This window comes from Miniopterus schreibersii (genome assembly GCF_964146895.1).
Source record: "Miniopterus schreibersii genome assembly, chromosome: 19".
In the NCBI taxonomy this organism is placed as follows: domain Eukaryota; kingdom Metazoa; phylum Chordata; class Mammalia; order Chiroptera; family Miniopteridae; genus Miniopterus; species Miniopterus schreibersii.
The window spans coordinates 4781641-4802006 of NC_138119.1; the positions used below are offsets into that span (position 1 = coordinate 4781641).

General features: G+C 38.9%; 1 protein-coding gene across 4 annotated transcripts in view; it reads right to left on the reverse strand.

The window, feature by feature from the left end:
- Nucleotides 1–16096, reverse strand: part of WDR47 (WD repeat domain 47) — a 28114-nt gene extending 12018 nt beyond the window's left edge. For 2 of the 4 annotated variants that reach the window (XM_081121478.1, XM_081121477.1), the window contains exons 1-5: nucleotides 15850–16072; nucleotides 6236–6402; nucleotides 4042–4125; nucleotides 2653–2758; nucleotides 944–1746 (exon numbers count right to left, since the gene is read on the reverse strand). In XM_081121478.1, the coding sequence (XP_080977604.1) occupies nucleotides 944–1746; nucleotides 2653–2758; nucleotides 4042–4125; nucleotides 6236–6393 (1151 nt within the window). In that variant the 5' untranslated portion in view covers nucleotides 6394–6402; nucleotides 15850–16072. Of the gene's footprint in view, nucleotides 1–943; nucleotides 1747–2652; nucleotides 2759–4041; nucleotides 4126–6235; nucleotides 6403–15849 lie in introns of all 4 variants that reach the window. The other 2 variants (XM_081121480.1, XM_081121479.1) reach the window with 2 other exon arrangements.
- Between the last annotated feature and the right edge of the window lie 4270 nt (nucleotides 16097–20366).

A 20366-nucleotide genomic window follows, 5' to 3' on the forward strand; every position in this document is an offset into this window, starting at 1 on the left:
TGACCATATGGTAAAATATAATTTCTAAGTTATTAACTGTACAGAGATAGAATCAAATAACCTTCATAAAGTAACATTTGATTTAATTTTGAAATTTATACAATACTTCCATATGTATTATCTCATTTAACTTTCACAATAACCTGTGAAATAGGTTAGGACTCCCATTTCACAAATGGGGAAACAGATTAAAAAACAAGTGATTTTCCTAAAATTGCACAGCTAGTAAATAAAGCTAGGACTTGAGTCAAGGTCTTCAGACTCCCAATCCAATGCTGGCCCATGCCTAAGGATTGTTTTTTGGGGGGAGGAGCTGGGGATATTTAATTTTGAGACCATTACTTTGAATAGCAAAAGCTTACATATTTCAACAGATTTTTCTTCCTTTTTGTTTTGAGTTTTCTGTTCAAGTGAAAAGATATCCTCCAAACTACCACACACTCCTTTATAGAACTTCCTTTACTGTTTATCTCCTTGTTCAACATAGTAACTTAATCACTGTATTCTGGGATGTAGCCTGGTGCTCGCACGCAGTAGACACTCAAATGTTTTTAAATGAATACTGACTTCAAACATGTATCACCACAGTAGGAGTCTCTTCATATGGCATCTTTAACATAATTGACCTAACTGAGCTTTTACTTACACCTCAACTGTTTTTTAAAACAAGGTAAAAGTTTTCCTAAGTAAATTTTTATACTTTATCCACAGCACAGCAGCTCTCCTATAGCATGTCATGATGCCCAGTCAGGGCACATACAAGAATCAACCAATAAATGTATAAATAAGGGGAAAAACAAGTCAATGTTTCTCTCTCTCTCTCTCTCGCTCAAATCAATTTTAAAAAATTAAAAAGAAAACACATGCACCCACACCCATACACAACAATTAGATTATCTCACGCTTGTGGAGATTTCCCAATTTTTGATGAGCAAAATCTTACCGTTCAGGGGATTCTTCATAAATACTGTGACACTCTGTATTCTCAAGCATGAGACTTCTACTGAGGTTTTGTACCCCTGGATAATGGAAGTTAGCAAAGGAGTGTGACATTGGAGAAGTTTTGTTCCCAAGGTCTGAGATTCTCTTATCGTGACTGGTCAGCCCACAAGTGAGGCCATCCAGAGCAGGATTCAGAGAGCGGGTCATATAGGCATCAGCCGATTGAGGCCTCCTCATTGGAGATGATGGATAGGGAGAAAGTTTGCTGATAAGAGGAGTCAAAAGGTCAGCGTATGCAGCTTTTGTGGGTTTCAGGAGTTTGTCAACATGAATATTAAGCATTTTCTGTTCAAAAGCACAAGAGAAGACAGAAGATGGGAGATTCTGAAGCCACGACAATAAACTCAGATCCAAATCATCACAACCATTGCCACATAAGAGGTCGATGCCAAGAAGTACTTCACTTTCTGTGATTTCTTCTCCGGTTGCTTTACTCTGACAAAATTCTACGCAGCATTCATAAAGTAGGCCCTTCATTACAAGCTGAAACAAACGATTGTTACTTGCTTTAAAACCAGCCTCACTTAGTTTCCTATCAGCAGGGATGAATTCTGCAACCATGACACAAGCCTCTTCAAAACAGTGAACTCGTGCAGTGCTGGGATTCCAGTCCTTAAATTCGGCATGATTGGTCAGACGAGGCAAAGTCAAAAGCAAACAGAGCTTGCTATAATCATCTTTAGAAGGACAGTACTCCTCTAGGGCATGTAAACATTGCACAGCTTCTTGCATGGTAAATTCCAGCTGTAAGAAAAATATAAGTTATTACTATAAAGAGATCTGTGAGATACAAAAACAATGAAAGTGTTTCATTCAAATACAAAGATACTTTACATATTGTCATAAACTATTGAATTGCAAAAGCATAACCTCAAGTGTCATAAAATACTCATATAATTTTTAGGATATTTAACAACCTTCAAGTCAGAAACCAAAATGCTTTTCACTACCAAAATGAAAAGATTAAGAGTTAAGGTATTCCGGTTTCTATATCTTACATATGGGGAAAGTTAGGATGCAGATTTAACCAAAGTAATTCAGTTAGTTAGTGACTAAGATAATAAAAATTCGGACTTTTAACTTATATCCCAGTGTTCTTTCCACTTTTGAACATCATTATCCAGCAAACATTTCTCTATTACATGTGAAGGTCCCCACTGTAATTTCTTTATGGTTTATTTCAATGAACACTTACTGGCACTTAATAAAAGTTTCACTGGTTTTAGATGTAACCATACTAATATTAAAACTTGAAAAGTAATCCTCTAATCAAAAAAATTTAATATCATTGAATTTATATTGTAATAAAGACAACCATCTTATCAAAAAACAGTTTCTGCATCAAAGGAAATACTTCTAGGTCAAGAAAAGAAGCACTGATGTAGAGTCACCAAGTCAAACATCTACTGCTATCCAAAGTACCTTGACCAGGAGAGGGAGCACATTCTCTCCAACCAGCCAGCCATTCATTCATCCTCACTACCTAAATCGCAGAATGAGTTTAGACTCACTACAGATGGAAAGTACTACAACTGCCAAAGAGCAGATCTTACCCCATCCCAGCTCAAAAAAACTTCAAAAACTCATGATATTAATCTTTTGTTTTAGTGAATAAGATACTTATGACTGAAACAAGACTAGGGCGCAAACCTTCAGGAATAAAAATCTTACATGCTGGGGCTCATCTTCTGCAGACATTGCATTGTTAACACATAAAGCTTCTAAAAACTTCTGCTTCAGGATAATATAACGAAACCTGCGAAAAATAAAGTATGAAGCATTAAAATGATTAAAAAGCTGAATTACAGCAATGTCAAAGACTGGAAATGGAACTCAAGTTCCTGAAGGAAAACTAGCCAAGTGTGCCTTAAAGAAGTAATTATTTCTTTAAAAAAAGAACATTTTTAAAAATCAATTTTTCAATGTCTCATAAATCAAATGTACTTGTAAGTTATTATAAGTACCTTTGCTTTCAGGAAATTCTTAAAATATTTTATGAAGCTTATTAGATTGTAGCCATAATAAAAATAATTTCAGCAGCAAGTAATCACAATTTAATACTCAAAGAAAGGATTTCTATTTCCAAAATTAATTCTAAACAAATATCAAGTTTTTATAGAAGATGTCAAATATAACCTAATATTAAATCAAAGTCCTTTATATTTAAAATGTTTTTGTTTTATCAAAATATGACGCCTGGCCAGGTGAGGCTCAGCAGTTGAGCATCAGCCTAGGATCTAGGAGATGGAGGTTTGATTCCCAATCAGGGCACATGCCCTGGTTGCAGGCTCGATCCCCAGCAGGGGGCGTGCAGGAGGCAGCCGATCAATGATTCTCATCATTGATGTTGCTGTCTCTCTCCCTCTCCCTTCCTCTCTCTAAAGTCAAAAAAGACATATAAAAAAATTTTTTTTAATTAAAAAGTACATCTTGAAGGCCGCCAGAAAAAAAAAGAAACATTACATACAATAGAATAAAGATACAAATACAGCTACTGTTTGTCAGAAATAATGGAGCCCAAAAGACAATGGAATAACATCTTTAAAATCTTCATACTTAAATCTTCATGGCTGGGTGGCTCAGTTGGTTGGAGCATCATCCCGTACACCAAGAGGTTGCAGCAGGTTCAATTCCTGGTCAGGGCACATACCTAGGTTTTGTCAGTTGGTGTATGTATGGGATGCAGCCAATCAATGTTTCTCTCTCTCTCCCTTCCTCTCTCTCTAAAATCAATAAAAACATATCCTTAGGTGAGGATTAAAAATTAAAAATAAAATAAATAAAATAAAATCTTCATACTATTATGAAGAAACAACTGCTTCAGATATGACCCTTGTGATTTTCTGTATGTAGACATTGTTAACTAAATAGGTTTGTATATCAGATTTTCAACTAATAGAAGTACATGCAACTTGTCCTCTGGAAGTGCTCCACATCAATGGGAATACTAACGGTATTTTATATAATTGTTATTTATTGTTTTCTTTTGCTAAACTTCTACCAATGATAAGACACTAAAAACTTCAAATGAAATCTTACCTTTTTTTGTCAAATTTTTCCATACATTCTAGAGGCTGAATGAACTGAAGAACTTCATCCCATTGACCATCAAGGATTAGCTGCCTATATAAAGGAAAAACCCATGTCTTTATCAAATTTGGGTTACACTAAAAGTGGAATAGATGACAAGATAGCATTAAAGCTTCAGTCTGAAGTCTGTAATGAGTTGAGCTTTTTACTTGGTTCCTCAACCACTATAATAAAATAATTTTTTCACAATTTATTTGTAACAACATATGCTATACAAGAAGAATTTGTGAATCTGTAACTACTCCTCATTCTTATATATATATGTGAATTTTTTCACGTACGTAAAAACAATGGACTAGTCTAAAAATTCCTTTATTTCCCTATTCATCTTACAGTTTCAAAGCTACTGTCTATTACTTAGGGGTTAGTGTATAGATATGTTCCTGTCTCAGTGTTTCTCAACTGGGGACAATTTGGCAATGTCTGGAGACATTTTTGGCTGTCACAACTGGGATGCTACTGACATCTGGGTATACTTCAGAGATGCTGCTAAATATCCTACAATGCACAGGACGCCCTCACCCCAAACACACACACAACAAAAAATTATCTTGCACAAAATATTAATAGTGCAGAGGTTGAGAAATCCTGCTCTAAACTGTGAATCCTACATCTTTGAGGCATTTAGTACTAAAGTTTACACTCTGAGAATGAAAACAGGAAAGTGTAAGATCAGGTTTCATCCTACTTTAGGTTCTATGGGAACGTCTAAGCTACAAGGCATTCCTATTGCTGCTCTCCTTTTATAACAGAAATTTTCCTCCTTTTGGATATTTAGGAAAGTAAACTTTAGAAAGGAAGGGATGGGCAGGAGGATCTACACAGGATTGCCAATTTTGGATTCTGCAAAAAAGGAATATTAATAAAAAGCAATCACACTATATATCATAATCATTTTATAAAGGGATATTTTAATAACTAAAAATGTAGGAAGGAAGCAATTTCAAAGGCCAGCCCTTTAAGAATACATTTAGCTTAATGAAAAACTTACTCTTTTATAATTCCATGCATTTCCCCTCAGACCAGCAAAACTTCACAAACTAACATGTTTTGGGGGGTTATTTGAGCCACTGCTAAACTGAAAGACAGGGCCAAAGAATACTGCCTCAGGACTGCTTCCTGACCATATCGCTGACTAAGCTCCCAGGGCCCAACAACATCCATAGCACCAAATACAGGGCAGTGCAGAGTTTAAATAAACTCCCCTACTATAATAAAGCTTTTTTTTTAAAGTTCCTTTTCCATGAATTAGGAACACTTCATTTCTTAAGGATTTCCAAGTCACAAAATGCCACATGTCCAAGAATCTGTACTCCTTGTCAAGGATATTTGGTATTTTTATCTCAAAAGCACAAAATACATTTCTCTCCAGAAATCTGGGTTTTTCTTTTTCTGTCCAATTCAAGTTAGGATATATTTAGCTTTCCATTTTGGCAAACATTAATTCCCCTTTGCTCTGCAATTCCATCTCCAAAAATCTTGTTCTAATCCAAGATACAGAAAAGAGATGCTCAGTAGAGCATTTATTTAAAGAAAACTGAAAACAATTGAATTGTCTAAAAATAAAGGAACCATTAGGAAATTAAGAAAAATTGAAAAATTTTAAAGTGTAAATTTGTAATCACATAGAGAATCCTTATGATGTTAATGGATAAAGCAGAACACTAAACTACAAATGCAAAATAGTTGCTGTTTGTTTTTTTAATATGCACAGAAAATTATCAGTAGTGTGTCTGAGTGGTGGGGAAATTTTTCTTCCTTATTTTTCTATATTTTCTATAATGAATATGTTTATATAATGAGTATGTTTTATTTCTATGACTGAGAAATGATATTTCAGAAGTATTTTATCTTTCTGGAGTCTCTGCTTCCTTAATCAAATACTTTTTATGACAATGCCACAACCACAATGTAGCTGTAACTCTTGTTTTTTCAATAGGCCTCTAGATCTTACTACTGAAAACAATCTACAGGAAACATTGTTTTGTAAATGTTCTAACATAAAGACAAACATTTTAAAAAATTATACTTACATAGCCTCTTCATGACAATAAAAATCTACCTGTATTATACATATTATCTTATTGATACATAACATTTCTTTAAAGGAGCTACAAACCTCACAGTACTAATGAATTCATACCTCAGGAAAAGCATATCATCTGAGAACAGGCCATTTATGACTCCACTTTCCTTCTCAAGAGCCAACATACTAATGTGAAGCTTCTTTGAATTCAAGAAGTCTAAAATTAGCTTAATGATTTCAACCTCTTTTACATTCACTGTTTCTTCAGCCGTCATGTTGATAGCCTAAATATTGAACAGAACAAAACAAAAATTAGTCTTATTGTTTTATTTCTAAGTGTTATTGTCTGGAAACTACTGTTTGGAAATACTTAGTACAGATATTTTAAAGTGCAATTTTAATACTTATCAAAACTAAGTCATTCTTTAAAGTGTAATAAAGGTATGACTATAATTTTTTAAGTCCTTATCTTTGAGAGATACACATTGGAATAATTATAGATTAACTGATAAAAAGTCTGTGATTTGCTTGAAAATAATACAAGAAGAGGGGAGTGGGAGGAGATAAAGATGGAACGAGAATAATCACGACTACTGAAGCAGGGTAATGGGTAAGGGAGGGTCACTTGCTATGGTCTGAATGTTTGTGTCTCCCAAAATTCAAATGTTGAAATCCTAACCCCCAAAGTGATGGTTTTTGGAGGCCTGTAGGAGATGATTAGGTCTTGAGGGCAGGGCTCTCATGACTGGGATTAGTGCCCTTATAAAAGAGACCCCAGAAAGCTAGCTCAATCCTTCCACCTTATGAGGATACAATGAGAAGACAGCAGTAAGCAACCAGGAAGACAGCCCTCATCAGAACCTGACGAGGCTAGCTAGCACCCTGATCTTGGACCTCTAGCCTCCCAAACTGTGAGCAATAAATTTCTGCTATTTATAAGCCACTAGTCTACAGTATTCTGTCATAGCAGTCCAAATGGACTGGGACAATATTATTCTTTTTACTCTTGCACGTTTAAAATTTACCATAATAAAGAATACTTTAAAAAGTTACTAATAAACAAACCATGTTTGGCTATACTATAAATACCTTGCCCTAGGTATTCATACTCATTCCATAAGCGCTTACGGTCTTTTTTCTGTGACAGGCACTGTCCTATACTCAGGAGACACTGGCCCTGTCCTTAAGAAGCTTATAGTCTAGCAGCAACATGTAATATGTTGTACCCTGTATTTTAGAGCGAAACAAAACAAGGCTGGTTAAAATGTGCAACTTCAAGTCATATTGGTACTATCAACCTAAACAGCAATGTTATTTCCATTCTCTAAAATCCCTTCTAACTCTTACCTGTAAGTCTGCAGTGACACAACTGAGCACATGGTCATGAATTCATAAAGATACAGAACTAGGAAGAATTCTGGACATCATTAGGTCAACATTCCCATTTTACAGATGAGATCATACAAGTTAAATGGTCAAAGTTGTTGCAATTTTCAAATGTTAAGGCTCAGAGCAATACCAACTACCATGCTAAAGGGACTAGCTACAAAGAAACATCAGACATCAGATGAAACAAACTGTATACATACCTTTCTCACAGGACCAACTAATGTTAACCAAGCTCACAGAAACATAAACACATACATGTATGTAGAAGGTTAATTTTTTCAATGTTTACTATTTTGTCAATTTATTTCTTCATAATGAGAAGTGCAAATGTCTAGCACACTAGAATGCTCACATCAGATGAGTACTTTTTCTCTCCTACATAGAGAAGGTGGTAGGGTAAACAAGGCACAGTGCATAGGAAAATAATTATATAACTCAAATATTTAGTGATATCAAACTAAGCTAATCTCACACCTCCACCTCCACAATAAAGACATGCCTGCCTAAGGAAACAGTCAAATCCCAAATCTTTCTTCCACCAAGCCAGCCGCCCAATTCCTCACGCTTTGGATTTCCCTTTGCTGTCTTCTGAGCTTACCACCCTCCTGTTCATAGGCTTTATCCAAAAGACAGTAAAATGAATGACATTTCCACTCACTAAAGTCTAACCACATTTCAGAAGTATCTCCCTAAGATTACTCTTAGAGCACAATAATTAGCAATTTTAGCATTCCCCAAATCTTCAGATAATTCTTTCCCAGGAAAGGAATGGCTTTTATTAATTAAACTCTCAGAAAAAAATCATATTCCCCCACTCCATCTCTAAGTTCTTAAGGGGCACTTCATTTATATCACCATGTACCAACCATACAACTTAGCGCAGAATTGAGATTACAATTTTCTGATGTTGTCCAATACACACAATGATATTCAACATTTTATACACTTCATATTATTCAACATTCAGTCTAAATATGAAGTAACTCTGGAGTTACTATGAATTTATAGCAATAGTCATATTTTAAATCCACAACTACAAGTTCAATGTTGCCATCATTTCTAGTCAATAAAACCTAAGAGAAGAAATACATTCTTACAAATACATATTTTACATTGAGTTTACATTTACATCCTAGTTAACCTAGAATTCATCAGGGTTTTAAAAAATTAATTTTAACACAAGTCTTAATTCCATAATGTGAAATTCCCCATAGAAATGTATGGTATTTTAATCACCCAACCCAGAATTTTAATTCTTACAAGCTTCACTATTACTGTATACAATATAAAACACAGGCGTATGCTTGACTGTATCTCAGAATTATTTTCTAACCACCCTGTGTTATTGAAACATTTTTTTAGAGGCTCCAAAATCCTAGCTTTATAATTTAGAAATTAGATATGCTATATATATATATAGTAGTCCCCCCTTATCCATGGGGGATACATTCATTCCAAGACCCCCAGGAGATGCCTGAAACCATGGATAATACTGAACCCTATATACACTGTTTTTTCCTATACATACATACCTTTTCACTTAAAGGAAGCACGTTATGGCTTCTCTGGCATATCCAAATTACCAGCATCACCACTCTTGTGCTCTGGGGCCATTATTAAGTAAAATAAGGGTTACCTGAACACAAGCACTGTGATACTGGGACAGTCTGATAACCAGGACAGCTTTTAAGTGACCAACAAGCAAGTAGCACATACAGTGTGGATACGCTGGAAAAGGGATGATTTGTGACTGGGGAGGATGCAGCGGGACTGTGCAAGATTTCATCATGCTACTCAGAATAGCACACAATTTAACACTTATGAATGATTTATTTCAAAAATTTCCATTTAATATTTTCAGACTGTGGTTGACTGCAGGTAATTGAAACTGTAGATAAGGGGGACTACTGGACATGTTTTTAAAATAACATTTAGTTCATAAGCATTTTTAATCTCATTAAGCTATTAAACATTACAAAGCTAGAATTTTTTCTCATTCAGAGAAGAATTCAATAATAAATGCTTCTTCCCCCTCCTCAGGGAGGCTATAAATCAGTAAGAGTTAACTAGTTTAGGAACTACTAAAATTATCTTTTAAAATGAGATGTATAGTACAAAATGTTAAATTAACTTAAAATATAAAAATCAATGAAGAAATGTCTCTAAAAAAAGTACAGAGTAGATTTTATTTCCAACTGTTCTAAAAGCCATTCAAAAAAATAAGAGCTCTGGCTTTTCAATCTAACTAGTATTTAGGCAAAGTGAGCTCTGACAGCATCTTAGGTAGATTTGCCAGCCCATGGTGTACATGAACAATGACTCACCACTCAGAATTTATGTAGGGTCAAAAATCCAGTGTATTCCACTGAAAATAGAAAACAGACTGGGGGGAAAATCAGCATGTTTCAGTATTTCCATACTAAATGACACATTTGTCTTTTAAAAATATCATAAAAACATTTTCCTTTAAAAAATAAACCTTTATTTATATCCAGTACCTGGACTAGGTGAGGTAAGGAAACAAGAATTTTCTTTAATAATGAGCACATCTGGAAACCAGCTGGAAGGTGGTTAGTGTTTTAGTACTTAGATGACAATATCCACAGACACTAAATTTCAGATGGAGTCTCTATGTGGACTCATACTGATTCTCATCATAGTGAAACAAGATTAGAAGAATGTATTAAGGGGCCAGAAATAAAATTTATTTTTAGAAATCTAGGATTAAATATAAAATGTTAACAATAAGAAAAAAAGAATAATGGCAATAGAAATATACTGACTTCTATGTACATTTCCACACATAGATATGGAAAAAGTTTCATGAAAAAAATGTCAGTGGTAGCTTTCTAACCAAATATAAATAGATATGATTTAAATATTCCTTTGCAATGAGATTACTTTACTTACTTATAATACACATTGGGAAGGAAGAAAAACACACAAAGCTAAGAATCATTAACGAGTATAAGGTTGCCCTGGCCAGTGTGGCTCAGTTGGTTGGATGTCATCCAGAGCACCAAAAGGTTGCCAGTTCGATTCCTTGTCAGGGCACATGCCTGGGTTGAGGGCTCCATCCCCAGCTGAGGGAGTACAGGAGGCAGCTGATAGATATTTCACTCTCACATTGATGTTTCTCTCTCTCCCTTCCTCGCTCTCTAAAAATCAATACAAAACCTTGGGGGGGAGGGAGTATAAGGTTAAAGAAATTGGGGTACAGCCACTGTAAATTTTATAGTCAAGAAAAAAGTGCTTAAGAAAGGCTCCATTAATCCCCAACTCCATCCCACACAATAAAAACCACTTTCTTTATTTTTCCAACTATTACAGAATGCCCAATACTGAACTATGGTGCTTTACAATTCCAATCTGCAAGCAAAAATGGAGATAAGGAAATTAAATACTGTGAAGCCACTGAAGAGACTATCACACTACAACACAGGACTGCTGCACTGTTTCCTTTAAGAAAAGAAAAATAGCCCGACTGGGCATGGCTCAGCACTTGAGCGTCCACCTAGGATCCAGGCGATTGGGGTTCGATTCCTGGTTGGAGCACATGCCCGGGTTGCAGGCTCAATCCCCAATCAGGGGTGTGCAGGAGGCAGCCAATCAATGACTCTCTCATCATTGATGTTTCTATCTCTCTCTCCCTCTCCTTTCCTCTCTCTGAGATCAATAAAGAAATATTTTTAAAGAAAAGAGAAAAGAGAAGAGAAGAGAAGAGAAGAGAAGAGAAGAGAAGAGAAGAGAAGAGAAGAGAAGAGAAGAGAAGAGAAGAGAAGAGAAGAGAAGAAAAGAAAGAAAAGAGAAAAGAAGAAAAGAAAAGAAAAGAAAAGAAAAGAAAAGAAAAGAAAAGAAAAGAAAAGAAAAGAAAAGAAAAGAAAAGAAAAGAAAAGAAAAGAAAAAAAGAAAAGAGAAAAGAAAAGAAAACCTGCTAGCTTTCCTTTGAACAAAATAGCACTCCAAAAACTTATGTTGTTGCCAGGTCATTTAATGTAAATGTCTGGTCCTTCAGGAATTATAAATGTGATGTTGCTACTTTTGCCCCACCCTGTATTAAATAGTTTTTAAAAACTGATTTTTAGAGAGAGGAAGGGAGAGCCAAAGAGAAAAGAGAAAGAAACATCGATTTGTTGTTCCCCTTATTTACACATTCATTGGTTGATTCTTGTATGTGCCTTGACCCGGGATTTAACCTGCAACCTCAGCATATGGGACGATGCTCTAACCAACTCAGCTACCCAGCCAGGGCCCCCACCCTGTATTTTAAAAAGGGAGGGCACGATACCTCTGTGTCCAAATAAATAATTACAGACTGGTGTGGAGAGATACACATCAAACTGTTCAGAGTGATTACCTCTGAAGAAAGGAATGGGACTGGATGGAAGACTGGGAAGTAGGAAGGGAAAGGGGCTGAGGGAGACTTTTTTTACTCTTACCATCTGTAATATATATATAAATAGTTTACAACCAATATATTTTCATGCATTACTTGTACGTGTATACATACCCTTCTTATATGAATACAATTTTTAACTTTAAAAAATATATATTTAAGAAGATTTTTGTAATCAGAGGCACCCACCTGGTCTGTGCCCAGATTTCTGAACCTCAGAAACAGTGAGATTTGCTGTTTTAAGCCACTAATTTTGGGGACAATTTGTTACATAACAATAGATAATATAGAACTTTTTTTCACAAGTAAAAAAGTTTTTTTTTCTTATATTGAATTGAAATCTACTTGAGACTTTCATATAGTTATGTCTTCAGGGTCAGCATAATACAAGTCTGTTATGTTAAAAAAACTTTCACATACTTAAATCTGACAATAATCATGTTTATTCCTCTACTTCCTTCAACCATTTTTCACATAGTTTTAGGTCCCCCACCATTCCAGCCATTCTCTTCGTAACATTTGTTAATCTTCCTCTTAAAACACCTCAAATTGAACATAATACACCAGGTGTGGTCTGGTGAGCAACCGCATACAGTGAAACTAATACTTCCCATGATGTAGGCACTATACACGGAACACACCTGAACAACTAAACTATAAAGAGTACCTACCATAAAAGAATTACAAATGAAATGCAATGGAAGTTCAGAGGGCTAATGCGGTTTCCTGGTAAGAATAGGTTGAAGGATTGTTAATAGGCTAAGAAGCAGAAATGGGAAGGGAAAGGGTACTAACATTTATTGTGCATCTACTATGTCAGGCCCTGTGCTAAAGAGTCCTATATATTACCTATGTAATTCTTACAATTTTATAATTCCGTTTTACAGATGATCACAGTAATGCTCAGAGACATTAGGTACTTGTCTAAGGAAACAGCAAAAAGTACAGAAGCAAGAATGGGTCAAAACAGTCTATCTGACTACAATCTTGTGACCTTTCCACTACAACACTGTGACATTTGTTGGGGTAAAAACAAGAGGGCATAATTAGGATTCAAGTACTCTTAGGCCTAATGTCAGTCAAAGTTTTAGAAACTGGAATTCAACTTATTTCCTGTGCTATGTAGTGATTTACCATTCATTAGCTGAGTAAGTCTTAAATTTTTCTCCATAAGGGCCTAAGAAACTGAACACATCTTCACAGAGCCCTTAAGCATGAAAATTTTTTGAAGTCTTTGAATTTTACCTTAGAAATTAGTGTGAGCATTCCATTGTCCGTATTATCTTTTTGTTTTAATATTAAAACAATATATTTTGCACGGCCAGAGTGGCTCAGTTGGTTGGGCATCATCCTGTGCGTTGAAAGGTTGTGGGTTCAATCTCTGGTAGGGGTACCTAAGGAAGGCAACCGACCTATGACTCTATGTTTCTCCCTCTCCCTCCCTCTCTCTAAACATGTCCTTGGGTGAGGATAAAAAAAAATATATATATATATATATATTATGGCAATAATGCTGCTACTTAAAAAAAAAAAAAAAGCAATATATTTTTATCCAAGTCTTCAAGTGAAATTGATGGCAACTCCATAAGTGTGTGCCCTGTTATCTGACCACAGATCTAGCCCTTGGCACACAGCAGCTTACCTCTAACTCCTATTTGAAAATACTACTATTTGAAAAGCATAAGTCAAACAGGACAAAGTAAGCTATTTCTTTATAAATCAAGAACCAATGACCCGACACTAAGGATTATTTAAAAACAAATGAAACCCAAGTCATAGTTATTTGCCATAGCCTTATTTTCAAAATATGAGAACCTCCTACTGAAAGCAGAAAAGCAACCCTTTATATAGACAGGGAACAGCCTTTTCTCCATATCACCACATATAGGGAGGAAATAGCCTTTTCTCCATGTCACCACAGTAATAAAGAACTTCTGCTGGGGAGTAAAAAGGCACCTTAATAGTTCCCATGAGCTTTTTAAAGCCAATCTAAGAAATAAGGTCTTGGACCTGAAAATGCTAAATAGATCAAGCAGAAAATTTTAATTATCCTTGCAAATGCTCCACTCTATTAAAAGGTAATCAATAGATGCCTTAAATTTTTTCCAGAGTGCTTTCAAATACATAATTTTATTCAACTTCAGAGCCTATTCCCAGACTAAAACAATAACAGGTATTATCCCCATTTTACAGATCTAGAAATCAGAGTCAAGAGAAGGGTGAGTACCTCTTCCAAGATTGTAATCAGCAGCAAAGGGAAACTTAAATCCTAGCCTTCTGACTTTCAGCTTACTGATCTAAGGGAAAATGCATCTTTTCATACTTATTTTGAAGTGTTTCTCAAAATTCAGCATATATCAAGTCTATCACATGCTGCCCGTTCAGTATGTAACTATAAACTCCATTTCACAAACGGGAGAGGTTGAGCACAATTATGTAACTAGGAACACAGGGCAGTACCCCTGTTCTCTATGAAACATCCCTATTATTGGCTTTTAAAAAAATAGGAGAGAAACAGGGAAAAGAATCAGGAAGTCGGAGGGTGGGAGATAAACAGTTTAAAATCCTTTCACAAAAAATTACATATTTAGTACACCTAAAACTAATATAATGCTGTATGTCAACTGTAATTGAAAAAAATTTTAAATTATATATAATGGCATCTAACTTCAAGGTGTTATTTTAAACCTAACAGTATACCGTCATGGCTTAATTGCTTGTCTTTTCCATCACTGCATAATATTTTTTCTTTCCTGTGTGGAAGAAATCTACCCCCTAAAACCTAAAGTAAAATTGTTCATTCCATCTTCTTTCTAAATGAGACCTCGAGAATATACCATATAAAGGAAAATGGGCCCTTAGGCATTTCTCCTTTCTAGTAAAATTTCAATGCAAACACATGCCAACACTGGAGACAAAAAAAAAACAACTACTTAGATTTACTGTGAAAAAAGATTTCTAGCGCATTAAAATCTACATGTTATTTTCTGTGCCATGAACTTCTCTAAGTATTCTATGAAGTCTACAACAAAGAGAGGGAAATTAAGTGTTAGGATCCCAACCTATGAATCTGGGTGGAACAAAGACTTCTCCTTTCATTATGCAGAGAACCAAGTTGCCAAAAAAAAAAAAAAAAAAAACGCTCGGCTCAGACACCATGGGTGGTTAGTGACTGCGAGTCTGGGTACAGAGAAGAAAAAATCCGATGCTGGTCAAACGCCGCCGCTGCCTGCCCGTCCCCGGCCCGTCTGGCCCAGGCCTGGCCCCAGGGCTGCAGCCCCAATCTCTTTCTCCCCAATACAGGGAACCGGCTTAACCCCGCGAGCTCTACGACCTCCCACGTCCCCTAGGCAGGCGCCCCCGGCCCAGGCTCCACCCCCGTTCCCAGCCCAGTCGCCGCCCTTCCCTGGACCCCAGCCCAGACCCCCAAAGGCCGGTCCCATTGACTACCGACGGAGGAACGGCCAAACGCGACCCCGCGGACCTGCCCCTCGCCCCCTCCTCCCGGCCGAGGCGTGCACTTCTGCGGGGCTCGGCGGAGGGGCGAAGAAGGGAGAGCCCGCACCGTCTGCCCCCATCGCCTCTCGCCTGCGACGAGGCGGGCGCGACCCCCGCGGTCGCTAAGGGCTCAGGGGCGGGCGGAGCCAGGGCGCGGGCCGTCGCCGTGCCCCCGGAGCCGGGCAGGCAGCGAGGGAAAGGTGTGGTCCAGGGGCGGCGGCCTCGCATCGGCCCCGCAGGTCCCAGGTCCCCGTCCCGCGGCGCCGGGGCCTCGCCCGCTACCCCTTCCCACCCAGTCAGCACCCCAAGACCCTTCGCCCCGGCAGTGACCGCCGCCTTGGGGGTCGCCGGGCTCGGAGCCCCAGCAGGTGGTGACAGGTGGCGACGAGTGACCATGGCAACGCGAGGTGTGCGGCGCGGCCCGACCCCGCCTCCGCGAGTCACTCACCTGAGGGCGAACCTGGGGCGGCGGCGGCGGAGAGCGCGGCGGGAGGCCGGCGGCCGGGGCCCGAAGCGGCCGGCTCCGGGTGGGGCGGGAAGGCGAGGGCGGCGGTCGGGGCTCGGCGGCGGTCCTCCCTCCGCCGCGCGTCAGTGCATCAGCTCGTCAGCCCGTCCTTCTTCCCGTCCGCCCCTCCCAGGCCGACTGCCCTCAGCCCAGCCTCTCGCAGACTGCGGTTGTCAAACCGTGCCGAGCCCGGTCCCCGCCGCAGCCCAGCCAATCGGCGCGCTTCCCCGAGGCGCCTCAGGACCCCGCCGAGCGGGGCGGCCACGCAGGTGCCTGCGCGGAAAGGAGAATCGGCCGGGCGGGCGGAGCGGGCGGAGCGGGCGAGGCGAGGACCCGCCCGCACCGACGGGCTCGGGGCCAGAGCTGCGAGGGCGGGCTGACCCCGGGGAAGAGCGGGCGCACTGGTGCGTGAGACCCGCAGCCCCCTGGCTGCTGGGACCGTGCGTCCCGCAATAGTGCAGAGGGGTTGACGCCTCCCACCCTGGAGTCCCCTGCGCGTTAGAATGGACTCCTGATAGTCTTCCTGGATAATGTATTAATAAAGGCTAATGAAATGCATCTCGCCTCCTCTCCTTTTTCCCAGCCCCGTCCTTCCTGCAAGCTCCAGCAGCTGAATCGCCCCCTTTCTTGATTTTGTGATGATCTGCCTTGAAGCGTTTGTCGGTTACTTAATACTCAACATGTTCACCATTTTTTTCTACCCCTTTTGGGCGTAAGGTCCTTGGCCGCAAAACCTCACTCCTCCCCAACCCTTCGGTGCAGCAGGAGGACACCCATGATCCGGGCAGCCCCACATCTGCAAGATCATCATCTGGACTAAGCCGGCAGCGAAGAACGCAGGGCCGATTCTTCTCAAGCATGAACTTTTTAACCAAAGAACTCTTCGTTTTGTTTCAGAACACTCTGGGTATTGCCTACTTGTGCTCCCGGTTAGCAAACTCTACGGCCTTTGAATGTCTTTACCGTTTATTTCTAGCCATGGCTCATTTACACTGGGGGTGGAACCAGTCTTCCATAAACATACACAGCGCTCAAAGGAGCCGAGCTAAGCATTCAGGGGGTAACGCACGGGGAACTGAGAAGAGCGCAGTGACATCCTGTGATAACCTCACCCTCACAAAGGCAAAAAGCCAAGCGTGAGCTGGGCCTTCCAAAGTGGGGGACATGTAGTGAAAAGAGACTGGTAATAATAAACATCAAATTGGTGCTGGCAGGGTGGCTCAGTTTGTTAAGAGCATCTCCCCAATGCGGCCAAGGCTGCAGCTTTGATCCCCAGTCAGGGCACATGCAAGAATCAGCCAATAAATGCATAAAGTCGAACAACAAATCGATGTTTCTCTCTCTCTCAAACTTAAAAAAAAAAAAGAATAAACTTCAAAAACATTTCTGAAAAGGGAGAATTTAATCCAATTCAAAAGGAAGTGATAGCTTGAGGCAAAGGTTTTAAGAAAAATATTTACAAATTCAAGGAAAACAATTATAAGCACAAAAGCTGAATTGCAAAACTTTGTCTAGTCCTGATTAACTCCTGAAAGTCTTCATTAAGAACCCTCAGTGATAAGTGACCAACAAATAAATATAAACACAAGTTAATGTTACCCCAGGTGTTGATATCTAAAAAAAAAGACAAAAAAAAACAACAAAAAACTTTACAGAATGTTTAAATTGAAAAAATGGGAAGATATGATATATCCTGGAATAGTTTGTCAATTATTTGGCCAGTATATTTCACCTGAAAATCCACTTCTCAATCTTGAGTCTCAAACAATAGTAGTTGCAAGACCCAGAACCATTTAAATATTTAAATATTCCATTGTACCTAGAGTTACTAATTAGGGACAATCTGGCAAACACTAACCACCTATTAGGGTCAGAGTGGTATAAAAAAGAAAGAAGCTGACATTGGTTTGGGCATTTGTTAAGCACAAAATAAGTGTTTGCCTATGTTCTCATTTAAACCTCACAATCTCCTTTAAAATGCCTGTTAATTATTCCCATTTAGAGATTAAGGGAAATAACTTGCCCAAGGTCAAATAGCTGATATGTACCAAAGCCAAGATTCTAACCATTCTGACTCTTAAAATCTTTTTCCACTCTACTTCACCCTGTACCAACTATAATTTTTAGCTTCAAGAAACAGACTTTATTCTGACAAGGTAGAGTAAATAAAAGGTCTTATTCATGTTTATATGCCCCATATTCTATGGCATAGTGTCATCTGCATCTCAATTTTCAATAAATAGCAATCAGAATTGCTAGAAGCAAATACATAACCATTATATTTCAAGAAAAGGGGGATGGGAGGAAAGAAACCAGACACTGTAATACAAGATATCTAGTACATCTTATCACTTGTACACCGACAAACGCATTGATTGTATATTTGCTTCCTAGTGTAACATCAAGTGTTACACTACAACCTTAATAGCTGTTAGCCTAAGGTATCAGCTTTCCTTCTATACTCGGCCACACTGCTTAAGATTAGATCTACTTGTCTTTCACTCTAGTTGCTGCAAAGCAGCGAATTGTTCAGAAAGGACAAGGCTTCCTTAGATGAATGACTGTCCTTAGATCTCGAGGTGCTGCCTCAATCATTCACCAAATATTTATTGAAGGCCTACTCTGGCTCAGGAACTAGGTTAGGCATTATTTGAAAACGCAGGTTCTAACTTGACAGAATGACTCACGGTGCCTTGTGACATAAATGCCTACAGGCTAAGGTGGACCCCTTTTAATATGATTCTCAAATCTCACTTCTCAAAAGGGGAATAGAAGTTCTTGGTTTTCCCCAAATAGTAGAAAGGAATCTGAGTACAAGCCTAAGTTAAGGAAATCTTGTCTCAAGCTGTTCAGGGGAAGTTCATTGGGGATAAAGGAACATGTTTTAAAAGCTCTACTCTCATTGTTAGAACACACTCATAAATACACACACCAAAGACCTGTATGCTTCCCAGCCAGCAGTGCCCAGTTTTGTGAGAACAAAGTACCTACACTGGGGCTTCTCCTTCAAGCAGGTTCAAGGACTGTGGAGGTAGAATACCAGCTCTCCGAGAGCTCCTGTCTAGACCAGACCCCTAAACAAAAGCTTAAATTACATGTGGACGGGTAAACCGAATAAAGAAAAATACATTCTTATTTTAACATAAAGGAGATGTGTTTTTATTTACCATAAAAATCTGATGCTACATTCAAAAATAAAATTTTTAAATATTGTTTCAGAAAAAAAATACTTCATTGAAACACTTCAAAATCAAAAAAGGGGGAAAACTCTATGTTAGGAACTGTTAATAATACATAAAGCACATTAAGCATCATAATTTTGGATGGGTGTTTTTTAGGACAAGGTATGCAGGCCGGCGATCGAACCACTGAGAACACCAGCCAGGGGGAGGCAATCTTGAAGGTAGGTCCCCTCACCCTGGGGGCCATTTTTCCTGTTTCTGTTTTAACTTTATCTTACCTGAAGCTCTAGGCAAGGAATTCCCTTAACTCCCCTCATTCTGACTCACCCTCATAATTATGTGTCTGTTTCCCACATGCAGCTGCCTAGAGAAGGGAAGACTTCACTGGCCACACTTGCAAGTTTTACATCTGTAATTGGCATCCATTTTCATACAGTGGTTTTATGACTTTGGTTTCGGCGATCCACCCCGAGATGTGCTCTCCATTTACTGATGAAATTGGTGTCTGAGCCTGTAATCCTGCAAATCATCTGGACTATATAGTACATTCTCCCAAGTAATGGAACCTCCCGAGGCCTCTTGGGAAGCAGCCAAATGACTCTCCAGACAACACCTCTCTCCAGTGATGAGAAGCCAAGGGAACTATCTCCCCCTTTTAAAAATTTCCACACTTAGAATTAATATTGCAGTTTTTACTTCAAAAGACCAGTTTAATACAGTAAAACCAACAATTTCAAGTGAATCATAGCTGTGTTAGACATTCTGAGCATCTAACAAACATGCTAGCTAAAAAAATAAAAGGTATGATTTTTTTAAGAGCTTCACTTAAAGTGGGGGAGGGGAGCTATTATGGATTTTAAAAATTTAGACATACCAACCAAATGCGGCGACTGTGTTAGGCAGAATAACAGCCCCCATTCCCCCCAAAGATGTCCTTGTCCTTAGTCCCAAAACCTGTGCATTACCTTACATTGTAGGAGAGACTTTTCTAGTGATTAAGTTAAAGGGCCTTGAAATGGGGAGAGCAGCCTAGGTTATCCAGGTGGGTCCATTATAATCACATGGGTCCTTAAAAGCAGAGAACCTTTCCCAGCTGGGCTCAGAGGGAGCTGTGACTACAGAAAAAGGGTCAGAGAGATGCAACAGAGCTAGCTCTGAAGATGAGCGTGGACTGTGAGCCAAGGAATGCTGCCTCCAGAAGGCAGTGCAGTTTATTTCCTGGAACATCCAGAAAGGAACATGGCCCTGTTGGTACCTTGATTTTAGCCCAGTGAGGCC